Source organism: Mesocricetus auratus, unplaced genomic scaffold (assembly GCF_017639785.1).
Source record: "Mesocricetus auratus isolate SY011 unplaced genomic scaffold, BCM_Maur_2.0 Super-Scaffold_100014, whole genome shotgun sequence".
NCBI lineage: Eukaryota > Metazoa > Chordata > Mammalia > Rodentia > Cricetidae > Mesocricetus > Mesocricetus auratus.
The window spans coordinates 25,579,804-25,600,730 of NW_024429197.1; the positions used below are offsets into that span (position 1 = coordinate 25,579,804).

The 20,927-nt window shown below is 45.5% G+C and overlaps 1 protein-coding gene across 2 annotated transcripts in view; it reads right to left on the bottom strand.

The window, feature by feature from the left end:
- The window catches only part of LOC101831400 (phosphatidylinositol 3-kinase regulatory subunit gamma), a 125,998-nt gene extending 107,028 nt beyond the window's left edge, over positions 1–18,970 (bottom strand). Inside the window, exons 1-2 of one of the 2 annotated variants that reach the window (XM_040756922.1) lie at positions 18,673–18,949; positions 17,941–18,069 (exon numbers count right to left, since the gene is read on the bottom strand). In XM_040756922.1, coding sequence (XP_040612856.1) covers positions 18,026–18,069; positions 18,673–18,904 — 276 coding nt within the window. In that variant the 5' untranslated portion in view covers positions 18,905–18,949 and the 3' untranslated portion in view covers positions 17,941–18,025. Of the gene's footprint in view, positions 1–17,940; positions 18,070–18,672 lie in introns of those variants that run through there. The other variant, XM_040756924.1, reaches the window with a different exon arrangement.
- Between the last annotated feature and the right edge of the window lie 1,957 nt (positions 18,971–20,927).

Genomic DNA, 20,927 nt, shown 5'->3' on the forward strand with positions numbered 1-20,927 from the left:
GGAACATGCTCTATAGACCAGGCTGACCTCAAACTCAGAGATATGCCTGTATGCCACCACTGCTCTACTAGAGTATGTTTTGTTTGTTTGTTTTTTGTTTTTCGAGACAGGGTTTCTCTGTGACTTTGGAGGCTGTCCTGGAACTAGCTCTTGTAGAGCAGGCTGGTCTCAAACTCACAGAGATCTGCCTGCCTCTGCCTCCCAAGTGCTGGGACTAAAGGCATGCGCTACCACACCTGGCAAGTATATTTTTAAAACAAAGAACTCAGGTTTTGGTTAAAATCTTGCATCAAAGTCGTAAAGTGCCATTACTGACAACTTCAAAGAGTTTGAAGGCATCTAATGAACAATGAGACACAAAGCATCATTACAAATAGGAGAAACTTGCTGGGTGGTGGTAGTGCACGCCTTTAATTCCAGCACTCGGGAGGCAGAGGCAGGCCGATCTCTGTGAGTTCGAGGCCGGGCTGGACCCTGTCTCATTAAAAAAAAAAAACGAAAAAACAAATAGGAGAAACTCTAACAACATCCAACATTGACATCTTCATTCCCTGTCATACTTCCTTGGACTGTCGACTAGTTGGCATGCTTAGTAAACTCGAGTGAAGCTACACTTTTTTTCCTCCTAAAGACGTTGCTAAGTTCTCTTTATCTGTTCAAAGACATAGCCCAAGTTTTCACAGTGTCTTCAGTTTTTTTTTTTTTTTTTTTTTCCAGACAGGGTTTCTCTGTGGCTTTGGAGGCTGTCCTGGAACTCGCTTGGTAGTCCAGGCTGGTCTCGAACTCACAGAGATCTGCCTGCCTCTGCCTCCCGAGTGCTGGGATTAAAGGCGTGCACCACCAACGCCCGGCTGTGTCTTCAGTTTTTTATGAATCTTATAGTTCATAAAGGCTAACAGAAATCTACATCTACACTGATGTGCAAATTACCCAATATTATCTTGGCTATTGTCTTCAATATTGATATGCTTTCTTTCTAGAAGTAGTAAGGAGTTTGTGGACCAAAGGTAATCTTCAATGACCTTTTAGTAAACCCAGATAGGAGTTAAGAGATGACTCACCACTTAAGAATATGTGCCATCAGCCAGGCGTTGGTGGCGCACGCCTTTAATCCCAGCACTTGGGAGGCAGAGGCAGGTGGATCTCTGTGAGTTCGAGGCCAGCCTGGTCTACAAGAGCTAGTTCCAGGACAGCCTCCAAAGCCACAGAGAAACCCTGTCTCGAAAAACCAAAAATAAAAAAAAAAAGAATATGTGCCATCAAGTAGTTCAAAATGGCCCATAACTCTAACTCCAGAGGAGCCAACATGCCCCACTGGTCTCCACAGGCACTTGTACTCATGAGTACATACTTCAACACACACATACACGCAATTAACATAAGTTTTTAAAAATTCTGGCCAGGCGTTGGTGGCACACACCTTTAATCCCAGCACTTGGGAGGCAGAGGCAGGCAGATCTCTGTGAGTTTGAGGCCAGCCTGGTCTTCAGAGTGAGTTCCAGGACAGCCTCCAAAACAATACAAAGAAACCCTGTCTCAAAAAACAAAATAAATAAATAAAATAAAAATTCTGGATAGAACTTCCAATGTATAGTCTACTTATCCTTGGCCCATTTCTCTGTAACTACTTTCATTGTTTAATAACATTTTCTTTTTTTTTTTTCTTAAACCAAAGTTATTCCAACATGAGCAAATCCTTCCCTACTTGTAGGAATTAACTCTCCAGGGATTCTCAAGTCAAGAATAAGTCTGTCAGTAGTTGGTTATCTTACAGATATACAACTTTTCATCTTCTGTTGCAAAATCTCCAAGAAGCTTTTCCCATCTCCAATAGTGACCACATGTAGTAAATGATGTTAGTTTCCAGGAGCTCAGCACTTGGGAGGCAGAAGCAGGCAGATATCTGTGAGTTAGAGACCAGCCTGGTCTACAGAGTGAGTGCCAGGACAGGTTCCAAAGCAATATAGAGAAACTCTGTCTCAAAAAACCAAAAAACAAAAGAACTCATTCACAAGACAAGTCAAACATGATAGTAACTACCTGTAACCACATTGATCAGGAGGCTAAGGCAAGAGGACTGAATTCAAGACCAGCCTGGGGTACAGAGTAAGACCCTGTCTGAAAAAGGAAATAAAAGAAAGAAAGGAATGGAGGGAAAGAAAAATAATTCACCAGCCGGGCGTTGGTGGTGCATGCCTTTAATCCCAGCACTCGGGAGGCAGAGGCAGGCGGATCTCTGTGAGTTCGAGGCCAGCCTGGTCTACAAAGTGAGTTCCAGGACAGCCTCCAAAACAATACAGAGAAACCCTGTCTTGAAAAAACCAAAAAAAAAAAAAAAAAAGAAAAAAAGAAAAATAATTCACCAGACAAAAGAAAGAACAGAACCCAAGCTATTATAAAATATCCAACCTAAGTATAGTGGTATGCACTTGTAATCATTCAAGAGATGTAGGCAGGAGAATCATGAGCCTGATGTCTACCTGAGACACACAGAAAGACCAAGTCTAAAAAGAAAACAGAGAGAGAAAGAACCATGTGTCAAACAAGAGTGAAACTCCTTTTACTTTTCATATAGCAGTCCAAAAATAGGCAGGCAGTCCAGACCAAATAGAGACTTTTTCTATATACCCTGCCAAGATTCTTACTTTATCATTTTATTTTGACAAGGTCTCTCTATGTAACCCTGGCTATCCTGGAACCAGACTGACCTCAGACTCATAGAAATCTTTCTGCCTGAATTAAAGGTGTGTACCATGCCAAGCTACAAACTTCTACTACTGAAAAAAAAGAGAGAGAGAGAGAGAAAGAGAATGGTTATAGCCACGAATCCCCAGCTTGAGGGGACAATCTACACAACTCATTCATATAAAAAGAGAACATCTTGTTTGAAGAACAAAAAGTTCACGTTTTCCTAAAAAGCAGGGTGCAGGCAGCTGAAAGTGTCAGAAAATGGGGAGCGGTAAGTGGAGGCCTGATCATAAGGGTCTCCTCTGTGTCTCATGTGACCTCCTCTAACCGCTCTTCCACACATAACCACCACCTCTGCTTCTGTCATGGAACAGGGTCAGAGAGGCCTCAGGACATGGTATCTCCCTCTACCTGGAATGCTGCTTTCCCCACGTCTTTGCTGTGTCTACCACCTTCCCTTCCTCGGAGTCTCGCCTCAAATGTTGTCTCCTCAAAGTGGTCTTTCCTTGCATTGCTAGCCAAGGCAATGTGACCACATCAACTTTTACTATGGGTTCCAATTTTCCTAAAGATTATTTATGTGTATGAGTGTTTCTCCTGCATATATTTATGTGCACCGTGTTCCTGCCTGGTTCCCTCAGAGTCCAAAAGAGGGTGTCGGATCCCCTGAAACTGTAGTTACAGTTATGAGCCATCTACCATGTTAGATATGGGAACTGAACCCAGGTCCTCTGAGAAAGCAAGTGCTTTTAACCACTGAGCTATTTTAATTTGTGTGTATTGTGTATCTATGGTTTGTGAATGTAAAATTGTGTGCAGATGTATGTGGGTATGTGGGCATGTATGTGGAGGCTAAATTTAGGTCAATGTCATGTGTCTTTTTCTTTTGCTCTTATCTTCTTTTTTAATTAAAAAGGCACACACAGGAAGGCAGAGGACAGCCTTGTGGAGTCCATTCTTTCTTTTCAGCTTCATGTGGGGTGCAGGAACCAAACACAAGGTATCATGCTTATATGGCAAACACTTTTACCCACTGAGCCAGCTTGCCAGGCCCATCCATCTTATCTTTGTTTTGACACAGGGTCTCACTATGTAGCTCTGGCTGGCCTGAAACTCATTATATAGACGAAGCTAATCTTTAACTCACAGAGATCAACCTGCCTCCTGCCTCTTGGGATCTGGGATTAAGGCTATGCACCACTGGGTCAGTATACAAAGTGAGTTCCAGGACATCCAGGACTGTTACACATAGAAACCCTGTCTTGAAAAACCAAAAAGAGCCAGGCGTTGGGAGCGCAGGCCTTGAATCCAGAGATCCACCTGCCTCTGCCTCCAGAGTTCTAGGATTAAAAGGTTGTGCCACCAAGCCTGGCTAAGATACTTTACATTTGTACTAATTTTTATTTTCAATAAAGATTTTGCTCTCACTTAAGCAATTTATTTATTTATTTATTTTTGGTTTTTCGAGACAGGGTTTCTCTGTATTGTTTTGGAGGCTGTCCTGGAACTCGCTCCGTAGACCAGGCTAGTCTCGAACTCACAGAGATCCGCCTGCCTCTGCCTCCCAAGTGCTGGGATTAAAGGTGTGTGCCACCAACACCCAGCCTTAAGCAATTTATTTATTTTTGAGTGTGTGTGTGCATACATGATGGAGGCCACAAGAGAACCCTGTGAAGCTGCTTTTCTCCTTCCATCAAACATGAGTTCTGGGGGTTGATTTAGGACACCAGGCTTGCTTGGCAAGTGTCTTTGCCTACTAACCCATCTCATTGGCCCCACTTCATATTCTTGATAATGTGTTCACCATACCAGAGCACTTACTATTTTTTTTTTTTTTTTGGTTTTTCGAGACAGGGTTTCTCTGTAGCTTTGGAGGCTATCCTGGAACTCACTTTGTAGACCAGGCTGGCCTGGAACTCACAGAGATCCGCCTGCCTCTGCCTCCCGAGTGCTGGGATTAAAGGCGTGCGCCACCAACACCCGGCTGAGCACTTACTATTACACTGCTCCCTGTGCCGCCGCCCCACCACACACACACAATGTCTTGGATGTTCTCTTTAAAATGAGAGATTTAGATAGTGTGCTGGCTAGTTTTATGTCAACTTGACACATGCTAAAAATCATCTGAGAACCTTCAGTTGAGAAAATGCCCCAATATGCTTGGGATGCAGGCAAACCTCTAGGGCATTTTCATGTTGGTTGTTGTTGTTGCTGTTGTTTTTATTGTTTTTCCTGAGACAGGGTCTTACTATGTAGCTCTGACCATCCTGGAACTTATTCTGTAGAGCAGGCAGAGAGGTCCACCTGCCTCTGAATCCCAAGTGCTGGAATTAAAAGTCATATGCTATCACAGCCATCAATATTTCCTTAACTAATGATTGATGGGGAGGGACGCAACCTGTTGTGGGTGGTGTCATCGCTTCTCTGGTGGTTCTGTGTTCTATAAGAAAGCAAGCACAGCTGGACAATGGTGGCACATGCCTTTAATCCCAGCACACAGGAGGCAGAAGCAGAGGTAGGCAGATCCCTGTAAGTTTGAGGCCAACCTCGTCTACAGAGTGAGTTCCAGGATGGCTAGGACTGTTAGACAGAGAAACCCTGTCTCTGGGGGAGGGGGAAGGGGAAGCAGGTTGAGCAATTCAGAAGGAGCAAACCGGTAACCATCATTCCTCCATGGCCTCTACACCAGCTCCTGCCTCCAAGTTCCTGCTCAGATTGAGTTCCTATCCTGACTTCCTTCAGTGACAAACTGTGATGTGGGAGTGTAAACCAAATAAACCGTTTCCTCTCCAAGTTGCCTTTGGTCATGGTGTCTCATCACAGCAATAGCAATTCTAAGACAGTGGGGAATTTGAGAAAGGATAGGACAAAGAACAGTGGAATAGTGCAGAAACCCCAGAAGTTGTATCAAACAAATAATACTCCATTGGTTTTTGTTTTGCTTTGTTTTTTGTTTTTATTCATTTTATGCATTCATTTATTTCATTGTGAGTGTTTTGACTCCATTTATGCATATGTACCATGTGCACAGAAGTCAGAAGAGGGTCTGGTCCCTGTAGTATGTGTGTTTCTAAACCACCATGTGGGTGTTAAGAATCCAACCCTGGTCATCTGCAAAAACAAGTGCTCCTCAACACTAAGCATATCCCCAGTCCCTGTGTTGTGTGTTGTTTTGTTCTGTTCTGTTCTGAGACAAGGTCTCATTCTATAGTCCATGCTGACTTGAAATTTACTGACTGAACTTCTGGTGATCCTCCTGTCTCAGCCTCTGAAGTACTGGGATTATAAGCATGCACCATCATGCTTTCTGTCTTTTGTTATTATTTTAAAAATAGGCAATAGCAGCTGGGCAGGGTGACATCAACCTTTAATCCCAGCACTTGGGAGGCAGAGTCAGGTGAGTTCGAGGTCAGCCTGGTCAGCAAGTTCCAGGACAGGCTGGACTGTTACAAGGAGAAACCCTGTCTCAAAAAACAAAACAAACAATCAAAACAAAAAAAGGCAATAGCAAAAATTCATTGCTTGTGCCGGGCGTTGGTGGCGCACGCCTTTAATCCCAGCACTCGGGAGGCAGAGGCAGGCGGATCTCTGTGAGTTCAAGACCAGCCTGGACTACCAAGCGAGTTCCAGGACAGCCTCCAAAGCCACAGAGAAACCCTGTCTCGAAAAACCAAAAAAAAAAAAAAAAAATTCATTGCTTGCTCTATTTCAATGTGAAGATTTCCTCTGTGGAAAATGGAATCATGTGTGACGTTTCTGACCATGAAAAATCTCATTCTGTCTCCTGGAATGGAGACTGCCCTCAGAGAAGACATCTGCGGAGCAGCAGCGATTACCCCTCGCTTCTGTCTTCAGAGCAGTAACAGGGTGTAACTGGGTCTCTCTGAGCTGTGACTGCCCCCCCCGGACTGAATGGGGTATTTATCACACTATTGTAGATAGATCAGCTGACCATCATGCACAGGGCCCAAGAACCTATCAATTAACTCCTGTTCATTCATTAGCCCTTGTCCAAACACACGTACACTCTGGCTCTGGTACTGAAGCTTCTGGAAACGGGGATAAGGCATGAGCTTGCTGTCTTCCACCATCCCTCATCTCCACTTAGACAAACTGTCAGCTAGCTAGCTAAATGAAAATGTGTGCAGCTGAAAAACAAAAAACAAAAAGCCTCTGCTAGGCTATTATAGTAACAAACCTCAGGGTCTCCTCCCAGCAACTCCTTCCATTCTGAAATCTGCCCACAAGACTCCGCTTCAGTCTCTCAATCAGAAAACTACACAAGGGACCAATGAGGTGGCTTGCCACTAAGCTTGACCACCTGAGTTTGATACCCAGGACCCATATGGTGGCTAGAGAAAAACAGCTTTTGTCATCCACATGGTGCTATGACACATGTGTGTTAGTACAGAAACACACACAATCCATAAATAATGTAACAAAGAAAAATAAAGCAACTTCATTGAAAGAAAGAGAAGAAAAACTCACAGGAAGTGACTGAGTGGCCACCATGTTGAAAGGTGGGGTCTCTTGGTAGGTGCTTCAGATTTAGCCAATTTGACCGAAAAATCCTAAAGCTTGGAGAATCTGGAAAGGATTTCTTCTTTGAAAGGAACAAATAGTTTAACAGATTCAGCACTCCCCCCAAATTATCAAATTTTAGATGATCTTTAATTTCTTTTTTGAGGTAAACAGATTATTTTACCGTGTCAACCAGCTCTTCAAAGGTCCTAAGTTCAATTCTCAGTAACCACACGGTGACTCACAAAAACAACCTTAAATTTGTATCAATATATAAAAATCCATGTCAATGTACTATATATATATATTTTTTTTTTTTTTTTTAGTTTTTCGAGACAAGGTTTCTCTGTGGCTTTGGAGGCTGTCCTGGAACTCCCTCGGTAGACCAGGCTGGCCTCGAACTCACAGAGATCCGCCTGCCTCTGCCTCCCGAGTGCTGGGATTAAAGGCGTGTGCCACCAACACCCGGCTCAATGTACAATATTTGAGATGAACAGTTGTCCTTTTGTTTTTTGTTTGTTTGTTTGTTTGTGGTTTTTTGTTTTTTTGTTTTTTTTTTTGAGACAGGGTTTCTCTGTATTGCTTTGAAGCCTGTCCTGGAGCTCCCTCTTTAGACAGGCTGGTCTCGAACTCACAGAGATCCACTTGCCTCTGCCTCCCAAGTGCTGGGATTAAAGGAGTGGGCTACCAACGCACGATTGAATAGTTGTCTTTTTATCCTATATTCCTATATCCCCACTAAATGATGACAAACATCCATAACCCACTGAATGATCAAAAACCATCCACTCCACCTCTTAGGAGTGTGGGCATTCCCCTGAGGACCCCAAGAAAACTGAGATGATGGTCAAGTCCTAAGAAAACTAGCTATAACATTTGTTGTCCAGTTTCTATGTAATGGCAAAGTACAAGGCTTATCTGAAGTTCTGGCTAGAATAGTCTGTGAGGCTGGACCATCTCAGCCAGCAGCCGTGAAGTTGTTCTGAACACAGAACTCTGAGGAAACAGCAACAGAGGCACTCTGAGAGGCTGAACCACCTGGGCCACACATTTTCATTAGTGTCTGATTTCTTGCTCTGAAAACACACAAACTTTCAAAGGTAACATACACATCTTCATTAACACAAGTATGGACTGTGAGTAGTACACAAGTCAGTCAAAAAAGATTTGTTGTTTTATGGTAAAACAGGTAAAAGACATCTCTCAACTTTATGAATTTGTTTGGACTGTATAACCAAACCTCTACCCATGCTATTTGAAAGGATGGTATGTAATAATAAGTCATGAGGACTCTGTAACCAACAAGATTTATCATGTCTTATCCAGTCTCAGAGCTGTTCCCAAGTAGAGCGATCAGCATATATGTCACCTGTCTTGTAGTTTTTCTAAGTTTATTTCTTTTTTTTTTTTTTCCAGACAGGGTTTCTCTGTGGCTTTGGACTAAGTTTATTTCTTTGTGTCTGTGCCAAGATTTCCAGGGGGTCTGCCCCTTTCAAATCTGGTCTCTATTGATTTTCCTTTGTTTTTTCAGATCGAGTCTCACTATGTCTGTCCTGGAACTAGTTCAGACTGGCCTTGAACTGAGATCCAATTGCCTCTGCCTCCAAGTCATGGGATTAAAGGTGTGTGCCAACAAGCCCAGGGTGCCAGTCTTTCTTAGACAGACTCTGTCTAACATTTTCTTTTAACATTAATTAATTTGTGGAGGAGGGTTTGCTTAAGTGCTAAGGCACACATATGGAAGTCAGAGGTAGACCTGGCAGGGGTTGTTTCTCTTTATTTTTACTGCAAGTGTACACACACACACATACACACACACACCACACACACACACACACACACACACACACACACACACACACACACCACACACACAGAGTTTTAAAGTAAAATGAAACCTAGGAAATGAACATAATCCTATGTTGAACTCTGATATGAAAATGAGCAGGTACTAGCTTTCAACTGGCAGTGTTGCAACAGTGCAACCAAATCCTGGGATGACCAATGCCCAAAACTGTGGTCTGTAGCCTGTCTGAAGGAAGCCCAGCCTGCCCTTATGGAGGCTCTGTGGGCACATTATGTCTACAGGCCCCTTAGATGACTAGATTTTCCTTGCTGCAGGCAGTGGCTGTTTGCCAATTACTACTGGCCAGGAGTCCAAGAATGAGCTTATGCTTCTAGGGCTGTAGGGATGGCGTCACCTCCAGGAAGCTTTTCCCATTTCCTTCTCTGGTCTTCACTAACCCTCTACATTGCTCTACTTAGGATCCTTGGCCCTGGAACTTTCTCTGTCTTCTTAGAGCAGATGTCAGCTAATACTGTGAGAATGTATCACACACAGACCTGCGTACTTAAGTCTCAGTCTCAGTCTTCTCAGCTCTAAGGTGGCATAGAGTATTGTCACCCTCTCCTGACAGTCCAATCCTTGAGCTAATATAATATGACCTCAGCCAAAGAAACCAAAGAAATACCCTGGCACTCCAAAACAATACATGGAGACACACCTATCTGGCCCTGCCCCATGGTGACATCAGCCTCCACCACAGACAGCATTCCCTTTCAATCAAAAGCTTCTAATCTGCTAAAGCCAGCAGACTGAGCTCCATGCATTCCCTTCTTCCTGCTCCTAGCAGGTACCATGTGACAGATGAGGAAGTCTCAAGGCCAAGGATGGGTCCAATTGGTTCTTGGTAGCCAAAACTGTGTTTGGAGTAGCCCCTCAGTGGTTTGAGAATTCCAGAATCCTCCAGCCCATCAACCCTGAACTTGCTCACCAACCACAAACTTTCACATTTCCCCCACCAAAAACCTGTCACAGATCTCTAGGCCAATGTGCTGCCACTCTTACTTGGCTAAGACTGCAGGGTTCGCTAGACATCAGTTTTCTTCTCCTGGCCCAGTTCACTTCCATTAATTATCCTGACAAGGAAATCCCACCTTCCATCCTATCCCAAAACCCCTGGCTGGAGCTTCAGGATTCCTGGCTGAGAGGGAACTCCCATCTCAGGCCCTGCTGCGCTTAGGTCAGGGCCAGGAGAAGCACTCCCAGCTAGGTACTGGCGCCTATTTGCCTGCTCCACGGAAAGAATGCCTGTAACAAATCCGTTCCGGATTTGCATCACTGCAACAAGGGAAGGGCTCAGGGATCTCACAAAGCTCCAAAGTTGAGCTGAGGATGCCTCCATCCCTCCCCTGGGCTGGCAGAGATAAGCCCACTGGCCTTGAAACTTGGGTTGCGGTGGTCTCTAGTCACCTCTTCCTCTTTTGAGCCAGGGGAGGAGATAGGAGAATAGGAGAGATAGGAGAGAGAGAGAGAGAGAGAGAGAGAGAGAGAGAGAGAGAGAGAGAGAGAGAGAGAGAGAGAATGTGTCTGTGTGTCTCTATGTGTGTGTGTGTGTCTGTGTGTGTGTGTTTGTGTGTGTGTGTGTGTCTGTATGTGTATGTTAGTCCAGCACTCAATTAAGAATCATTTAGCTGTGTTGTCTTCTCAGAATCCTCATTTGGGCATGGGGTGCCTGCATCTTAGTGACTACTAACTACTGTGTTCACAAAGCACAGACAGTGCATACCCTAAGTCTTAGCCTTGGCTCTCTTCGTGCTGTCTCAGAATTCCACTCTACTCATGCTATTTCTTAGAAAAGTCCTTTCCCATGCTGCATCAGCTAAACTTTTGCCAGTTCTTTAAGCCTCTCCTTTAAGCCTTTGCACTGAGCTTGGTGGCACACACCTGTAATCCTAGCATTTAGGAGAGTGAAATAGGAGGATTTGCATTCAAGACCAACCAGCATGGGCTCTGTAGCAAATTTCAGGCCAGCCATGATTACATAGTGTGACCTGTCTCATAGAAAGAAAAAAAAAAAAAAAAAGACCAGGCTCAAGACCAGAATCCATCTGTGGAGTGAGTGCCTGGCAGGTGATGGAGATAACCATGGCTGTTGTGTGACCTTTGTCAAGTCCTATTCCCTCTGTAGACCTTAGATTCCTCTCTCTTAGAGGGATCTGCATGAGATGACCTCCAGGGCTGCCTCCAGCTCCAGCCCTTTATAACTAGTGATTTCTTGGATCTCTCAGCCTCTTTGGATGACCCAACCTTGGGCAGGTATCAGAAGATCTGAAATCCTCCCATCGCCTTTGAATTAGCTAGTAACGCAATTGTGCAAGGTTACCAGGAACCCCAAAGCGGCAGATCTAGCATCAACACAACATGATACTATCCCGATGGGAAAGTCCCACTGCCCCAGGCTACTGAGAACCAAACTACTCAGAAAGCCTCCAAGACTCATTTACAGTCCCTTTTTGACACGTACACTATCTTATGAATACCAGAGGACAAACTCACAGTTACCATGTTTTCTACTCCAGTCTCCAGCCATCTCCAATAAAGTTCATTCCTCCTCCCTCAACACAAGGACCTGAGTACCTATCACATACTCAGAATGAGACTTTTCACCTGTCATGCTGGACTCTTGGGCCACTGCTCCCTGAGACTCCCATGGATGGGCTCTCACTATCTACTGAAGGGAATTAATGCTAATCTGAAGCCAAGGTCCTCAGATTCAGATAGAATCTGACTTGTAATTCCAGTTGTTACACCCTAGGCAGGTAATCTTAGACATGCTATTTACTCTCCTTGAGCTTGAGCCCATTGATCTATTAACAGAGCCATGAGAACTTGAGGGGGTAGGGGTAGCTCCCTGTAAAGTGTATACTTAGCATGTTCCAGAGGCTCTGGGTTCAATGCATAGAACCAAACCAAACAAAACACTAGAGTGACAGTTGTGGACATTTTATCAGATTTACGAAAACACACATCGACATAAGAATGTCAAATGTAAGCACTATGTCTATTGCCGTTTGCCTTCATTCTCCCAGGAAGCTGTTTAATGCAGAGACATGTGAGGCAGACATTCTCCAAAAAAAACCCAGGAATAAATAATATTAACACAGCTGGGACATGGTGGCACACTCCTTTAATCCCAGCACTTGGGAGGCAGAGGCAGGCAGACCTCTGTGAATTTGAGGCCATCCTAGTCTGCATAGTGAGTTCTGGGACAGCCTGGGCTACATAGTGAGACCCTGTCTTGAAAACAACAAGTAAACAAGTAATAATAATAATAAAATGATGTCCTATGGACCCAGATAGACTTCACAAAATGCAAAGAAGGTTTGATCCTAGAAAGGTGACAGGTTTTGCCATAATCACCCTGCGGGTGTAAGTATGTAGATAGGCAGGTGCGCAATAGCAGGGCATGAAATGTAGGTGTGGCAGAGGTCAGAATTCAGACGATACTGAGCTGAATTCACAGACATCAGCTGAATGTGAGGTCCTTCAGCTGCCATTGCACCATCCCCCATGCCCAGCAAGGCCTGGCATCTGCCTGTCTTTGGAACTGCTCCTGCGGGGTTCTTGAGTTTGTAGTAGCTTCCCAGAAACACTAGGTAACTATGTCTATTGTTAACCAATAACCAGCCCCAAAGCTCTGCAAGGGTCTCAGTCCAACCTTCCCCTCAAGACTAGCTGGTGGTGGTGGAGGCAGAAGTCTTTAATCCCAGCACTGGGGAGGCAGAGGAAGACCAATCTCTGTGATTCTGAGGTCGGTCTGGTCTACAGAGCAAGTTCTAGGCCAATAATGACTACATAGTGAGAACTTGTCTCAAAAACCAACTGAACATATAAAAGTCTCCTTTGTTTAACTTCAATTTATTTTATTTTTGTGGTTCTGAGGGTCAAATATTGAACAACTTGAGCTATGATATTCCAAGCTTCTGGTTTACTCCCTCCTTCTTTAGATGCTCACCTCCTCTAAGTGCCATCTCAAATAGATGCCATCAACAAGACTCTCTCTCCGGACCTTGCTGTGGGGACTCTGAACTCCACCACCTGGAATACACGTGGCATTGATGTAAATCAAGGATCAGCTCAGCATCTTTGAATAAAGTCTGCCTCTTTTTTTTTTTTTTTTTTTTTTCGAGACAGGGTTTCTCTGTGGCTTTGGAGGCTGTCCTGGAACTCGCTTGGTAGTCCAGGCTGGTCTCAAACTCACAGAGATCCGCCTAAAGTCTGCCTCTTCCAGAGACCATAAAAAATAGTCTGCCATGGGGTTATTAACATGCAATGTAGTAAGGACTCCCCGGTAACATTACAAAATGTCTTTGATTCTGTTTTGGTGGATTTGTTTCATTTTGAGACAGGGTCTCACTATGTAGCCCTGGCAGGTTTAGAACTTGTTATATAGACCAGGTTGGCCTCAAGCTCTGCCTCTTGAGTGCTGGGGTTAGAGGAGTATGCCACCACACCAGGCTTATTTTTGTTTTCATTTTGTTTTTTGTTTTCTGAGACAGAGCTTCTCTGTGTAGCTTTGTAGACCAGGATGGCCTCAAATTAACAGAGATCTGCCTGCCTCTGCCTCCTGAGTGCTGGGATTAAAGGCGTGCGCTATCAACACCTGACTTCGTTTTGTTTTGTTTTTTTGAGACAGGGACTCCGTGTAGCCCAGCCTATCCTCACATTTGCTACATAGCTGAGGCTGGCCTTGAACTCCTCCTGATCCACTGTCCCCTGCTAACACCTTCAGAAATGTCTTTGACTGTAGCCAACCCTAATCATAGAGAAGCTGGAGGTACTAGGGCTGGGCTGCTGTGTTAACCTTTTTGTTGATACCCTCCCCCCCTTTTTCTTTCTTCTTTTTCCTTTTTTTGAGATGCGGGTCTTGGTATGGTGCTCAGGCTGGTGTTAGACTCATGAATTCAAGTGATTTTCCCCTCAAGCCTCCTAAATCCTGGAACCACAGCTGTGTGCCACCACACCCAACCATGGATTCTTTCTTTAGGCTGTTTCGTTGTTTTTATAGCCACGCTAACTCCACCTGCAACTCACTTCCCCTGCGCTCCTGTGCCGGGAACTCTTCTTCATGGACAAAGTCTACGTCTGTCCCATTTATAGAGGTTGTTATGTCAGTCTAATCTCATGCACCGAAGGCTGCCTGCCTCTCCCACTGAGCACACACGTGAGCTGCTTTTATCTGCAGCAGAAAATCTGACTTAGACATCCACCTGAATGTAGGAATTCCCTGACACCTCAAACTTCTAACGTAAGCACATTCTAACCTGTGTGTGTGGGGGGGGTGGGCAGGGATTCAGTAGATGCCACCATTCTAGATTCCTCAGCTTCTAAAATTTTATAGTAAAACTCTTTGATGCCAATATCTTAACTGTGGACTCTATGAATCCAGAATTTCACATGACTTTTTTGCACATGTTTCATGAATTTTGTAGTTGATATGGTAACAACAACCAGTGCTTGCTTGGCCTGAGTTTTTGGGTTTATTTTCTACAAGTTGCGTTTCAACGCTGTGGTTTCTTCTGCAGGTTCCACTAAAGGCAGAAGAAAGAGATGGCTAGGGAAAGAAAGGAGTTTCCTTTCTTCCTGCGGCCACAGGGAAATCCAATGCTAAACCCCAGCAGCAGATCACCCACCCTATCTCCCTCTTGCCCTTTATCTAAGGTTCAGAACCTGAGTGAAGCAATCTCCTTTAAGTCCTTCCTCCCTGGCTCGTCCCAGAGTCCAGGGGAAGAGTTTAGAGACAGGGGAGGGAGGGTTAAACCAGGGCAAGGAGCCAGGCAAGGGAACACAGAGATTTCCTAGGGAGTTCTGTAGCCTTCCCCAGAGATGAGGAAGGAACAGAGGCCGGAACTGGGGGTGTGGGTAAGGGCTGGTAAGGGTGGGGTGACCAGTATTGTATTGTGGGCCTGGAGCTGGCTTCCGGTGATTGACCCTTTAGTGACAAGGGAACTCCAGCCTCCTGCCCCAGGGATCATCTGGTTCAGCCAGACCCTATCCTTTGACTGTTCGTGCCCCGCCTGAGTCAGACTCCCAGAAAAACTTACACACGGAACCTGAGCTCAAAAAACCCCTTCCTGTGGGGACTCTGTGGCCAAGAAAGAAAGGAACCAGGACTGGTAAAGCATCGCGGTAGGGTTAGGGAGAAACAGGGGTGCTTCCAGTTTAGAACTATTCTTCCTACATTCCAAAAGATCTCAAAATGTTCCCTGAACTTCATTGTTTCTGAAGAGGATGACGTGCCCCAGGCCACCTCCCAGGAGCAATCTGGACCCCCCTCCTCCAGCCCTTCCGGCAGAACAGTTCAGCACAGCACAGGGCTGAAGCTGCCAAACCCGATTTTCCGGTGGCTGCCCAAGGCTGGCTAAAGCAGGAAGCCCTCCTCCTGGCATGGACCCCTCAGGCTACCGTTCTCCTCCCCCTCACCTGATTCCCCGCCTGGGCTGTGCCTTCTGCACCTGTGCCAGCTGCCACCACTTCCTCCTCCACCTGCTTCCCCCAGCACCATAAGGTGTGAGCCTGTGCTACCCCCCTCCTCAGTCTTCCCATCTCCAGATGGAGAACAGCGACCTTCCCACGGAGCAACTCGGGGGGAGGGGTCTAAAAGTGGATGTGACTAGCGGAGGGCCCATCGTCTGCTTGGGTTGGTGTGGGGCTGAGAGCACAGCTAGGGAGTGAGAAGAAAGCGCTGCTTGTAGAAGTCTCTAGGTAGAATTGTTGGAATGAAGAAGGGTGCGAGGTAAGGGGTGTGTGTGTGTGCGCGCGCGCTCCCTCTGGATTCCTTATGTTATCTAACCTATGGGAGACAGAAGAGAAAGTGAAAGAAACAGACGTCATCCTCGAAGCTGCCAGGTTCCCAGTGTCCTGTCGCCTGTTGAGGAAGAGCTCTCATTGTCTTCACCAGTGTCGTCTCCAGAACTAGCACCTCCCTTAAACACAGCAGGGACTACTGAGTCAGAGCTGCAGACTGAGCAGCACAGGCACCCCAGGAGTTGCACAGGACCGGCCAGGTCAATTCACCTAACCCAGGCCCCTACTCCCGGTTGCCCCACAGCTCAAGCCCCCTCATCTAGTCTGGGAATCACCCCTGTGTTCTCAGCCTCCAAAGAATTCTGGTGGGGTAAAAGAGTGAGTTGCCCCCAATCGTCCAGAGGGGCCACCTAAACTGAAGGAGTGGGTACCTCTGGCTGTTGCTTCCTCTGAGAGCCCAGAGGGGAGGAGAACTGGGAACCTGGGGGAGGAGGGGTAATGGAGGAGAAGTCATTGCAGATGGAGCTAAAAATAGCTAGAAGAGATGATGTCATCGAGTTCCCTCTTCTTATCACCCGCCCCACACACACATACATAGAAACACGTATTCACATTCAAAGACCCAGATACAGAGACATAAGCAAAGACATGTGTGCACACAAACTGCACACAGTGATATTGGGGAAGGAGGCGTTTGGGCCTCAGGGCTGCAAGGGCAGGGGAGTCTGGTGAGTGTGTCTAGGTGTGTGTCTGAGTTTGCATGAGTATGATTACAAGTGTCTTAAGTTTATATGCTTGTGTTCTTGTGTCTGGGTGTATGTGTGTTTTGTGTCTGTGTATGGGAAAGCCTCCAGCAATGGGGTGGGTGGATATCTATTGCATTCTTGTTAATACTGACCTCTGTTTATAGCATGGGCTTGAATCCATGCATTTGCTAATTATGGTGTATATTTGTGAGTCCACTTATTGTTTACAAGTCTACTTTGTTAGTAGACTATATCATGTGTTTGTATGTACAGACCCCTTATGGGTCTTGGGCACTAGTCCAGCTACCTTCTAGGTACAATAATGTCCAACAGCTTGTTTCCATACCGAGGAGCCCAGCACTCTCTGGACCCAGTGTGACTGTGAATTATCTGCCTAGCCCTCTCCTCAGACAGGCTTATAGTAGATGTACTTAACTCATTTTCCTCTCATATTAGCCAGACTTCTTAAACCTCAGAGGATAGGCCACCAAAGGTCTGAGGGATTACTCCTACCCCCTAATCCTCACACTAGCCCATGCACAAATGAACTTATTAGAGACAAAGACACTCACAATGTTACTATCACTAGACACAATCCCACAGAAACACAACGCACAGAGACCTAGTTAAACCCTATGACACAGGGGCATGCACTCAGAAATCCAAATGGAAAATCCCCAGGCCAGACAGAGCGCAACACCCTCCCCTGTTCCTGGACGCAAACTCAGTCTTGCCCCACCCCCAAGTGCCCCAGCTCAGCTGGCAGTCCTGGAAAACGCTGACCTCAGAGAGTGGCTGGGGGCTGAAGGTGGCATAGCCTCCTACACTAACCATTCAGCACCCCCTCCCTCCTGCAGGCTGCCCCCTCCCCCTCCTGACCTTCATTCTCAGCAGAGCCAACGCTGCCTTGGTTTGCCTCACAAGTGCTCCTTGACTCTCACAGCTGACAGCAGAAGCACATTCGGTCACAGAGCCTATCTAGTCACATGTGCCTTAATGCTCCCATTCTCCTGTCACACACAGGAGCAGCCACACGCACACTCTGACCAGCACCAGTGTACCTCACACTAGAGCTCTTGTGAGGTTCTGTCTTTCATCCAGTCTCTCTCTTCTCTGTGCTTTCTTGTTCTTTCCAAGACTCCTTGTGCCCATGGGAGTGTAAGGCAGGAGAGCCCCTTACCTCACAGGGCAGATCAAAATGCTGAGGACAAAGATGGGTTTGTCTGGCTGACCTTGTCCTGTCCTTCCACCGTCTAACTGTGGCCTACATGAGCTGTCTCTAAAGCTCTCCAGCCTCAACCCTACCCTCATATCCTGCATAGTTGGAAGACTTAAGAATGGAGTCAGACAAAAAAAAAAAAAAAAAAAAAAAAAAAAAGAATGGAGTCAGACAACTTCAGCAGAATGATTGTATTTGGTGTTCACCACCAACAGCCCTCTGGAGGAGCAGGTCCAGTGCAAGCCACGCTTCTGAGCATTTCTAGAGGATCAGAAAGCCACCAGGTTGACAGAGGTGTCTGAGAACTGGAGAGACAAAAGAGAAGGAAGAATATTTTTTAAAAAATTTAAGGCATTTGTGGAGACTGGGGAAGATAACTCAGTGAAGCCCTAGTCTTATAAGGACCTGAGGTCCATCCCAGAATCCAGGTAAAAAGGTTGGGCATGGTAGCACATGCTGACCAGACCAGCACAAGGGAGGCAGAGATACACGGATCCCTCCTGTCCAATGGTCAGCCAACCTGGCCTATTTGACAAAGTCCAGGTTGGTGAGAGATCCTGTCTCCAAAAAAGGAACATGACATCCAAGGTTGTCTTTAGACCTACACATGCATTCGTATGAACATATATGCAAGTGCACATGCACGTACACAAAGAAAACAGGCATTCGTGGAAACCTCACATCTAACCCATCTCCCTCAGGCCCCTCATTTCTGTCATAGTCATGTCATTTTTCATTAAGGCCCTTGGCATTTGGTGATGTGTGCCTTCAAGACCCTATCATACCCTTGGGATGGAATTTCACAGATTGTCCTTCAGAGCCCCTAAGCAGAACAGGGAATAAATACTTCTATTTCTCAAATCCCCACCCTGAATCACAGATTCCCCAGCCCATACTTCCCCACTGACCTTGAGGTGAGAGGATCCACACACTGGTGGTAGTAGTGTTGGTGTTACTGATGTTCGTGGCCATGGTGGCAAGATTGGTGGCAGTCGGGCCTCGGGGCTTCTGCCGGTATGTTCTTCGGCTATACTTGAACATCCTGGGACACCGGCGCCGGTGCCCACCCATACCTGGCCTTTGGTAGGGAGAACTCATGCCCCGAGGCCGAGGAGCACGGACAAGCTGAGAGGGCCTCATGACTGCAAAGAGGTTCTAAGGGGTTCTGCTGGCCAGGACAACTGAGTTCTCTATGACATATGGAGCCTGCCTAAGGGTGGTGCTCTTTGTTACAGGGTTGTCCCATCCCCCACCCATACATAGATCAGACTTCCTCACAATCCTCTTCATGGAGTCTAGCCCAAGAGTCAGACAATCACAGCTTGGTTCCTTGGGGAAAGGAACTCTGGTGTGTGTGGAGGTGTCACTTGGTTATTTTTATTCATCCACATTAACAATACTAACAATGTTTATTGAGCATCTACTATGTGCCAGACACTAAGCTTAGTACTTCACAAACATGATTTCATTGAATCCCACCACAGTCCTATGAGGAGATTCTATCATTAATCTTATTTATAGAAGTTAATGCTCACTCTTCCCAGTAGTTACAAAGTCATCATAAACACTGAATTAACAAATGCTGAAGGTGTGTATAGTGGTACATGTCTTTAGTCCCAGCACTCAGGAAGCAGAGGCAGAAGGATCTCTATGAGTCTGAGGCCAGGCTGGTCTACACAGAGCAGCAATTTTCAACATGTTGGTCGAGACCCCTTTGGAGGTCGGATATCAAATATCCTGCATATCAGATATTTACATTATGATTCAAAAGAGTACCAAAATTACAGTTATGAAACAGCAGCAAAAATAATGTTATGGTTGGGGGTCACCACAACATGAGGAGCTGTATTAAAGAGTTGCAGCATTAGGAAGGTTGAGAACCATTGACAGAGTTCCAGGTCAGCCAGCCTATGACTACATAGTGAGACCATACATCAAATAAACAAACAATAATACCGAATTACTCTTTTGTTTTTCTGTTCTGCTTTTTGAAAATTATTTATTTATTTTATTTCATGTGCATTGGTGTTTTGCCTGCATGTATCTCTGTGTGAGGGTGTCACAGCCCCTGGAACTGGAGTTACAGATAGCTGTGAGCTGCCATGTGGATGCTGGGTATTGAAACCAGGTTCTCTGGAAGAGCAGTCAGTACTCTTAGCTGCTGAGCCATCTCTCTAACCCCTTGGGTTTTCTTTTTTCTTTTTCTTTCTTTCTTTTTTTGTTTTTTGTTTTTTTTTCTTTTTTTTTGTTTTGTTTTTTTTTGTTTTGTTTTGTTTTGTTTTTGTTTTTCGAGACAGGGTTTCTCTGTGGCTTTTTTTTTTTTTTTTTTTTTGGTCTTTCAAGACAGGGTTTCTCTGTGGCTTTGGAGGCTGTCCTGGAACTCGATTGGTAGTCCAGGCTGGTCTCGAACTTGGAACTAGCTCTTGTAGACCAGGCTGTCCTGGAACTCACAGAGATCCGCCTGCCTCTGCCTCCCGAGTGCTGGGATTAAAGGTGTGTGCCACCATGCCTGGCTGTTGCTTTGTTTTTAAGATAAGGTCTTGTTTTGTAGGCCAGACTGGCCCAGAACCTACAGCAATTCTCCTGCCTCGGCCTCCCAAGGGCTAGAAGTAATGAGCCATTATCTTCCAATGAGTCATCTCTTTAGTATGTAGTGTTGACTCTTCAACACTGAACTCATGAGCAACAGCAATATAACTGTCTGAACTAAGGTTATCTAACATGGTGGTGCAAGCCTTTAATCCTGGGAGACAGAACAGGCAGGTCTCTGAGTGTGAGGCCAGTCTGGTCTACAAAGCAAGTTCCTGGACATCCAGAGCTACACAGAGAAATCCTGTCCAAACCCCCCACTTCCCAAAAAAGGAGGCCAGGCATCTAACACATACATGTCCTCTGAAGTATATCACCACTTTCTTGTGCTTAGGAATACTAGATAATAGTACTTTAACACCACTGGGGCTACTTGGGCCAACAACATCATTAATGACATGATAATCATCATCATCAACACCAAAATAAAATAAAATAAAACATTTGAATAAAAAAATGTCAGCAGTAATTAGGCTGCTGGGCAAACATTGGTTTATAAGAGCTGAAACATGTTTCTGAGGACAGAGATTCCTCCTAGTCAACACACCTCAGCTGGAAATGTGTGTTAGGCACT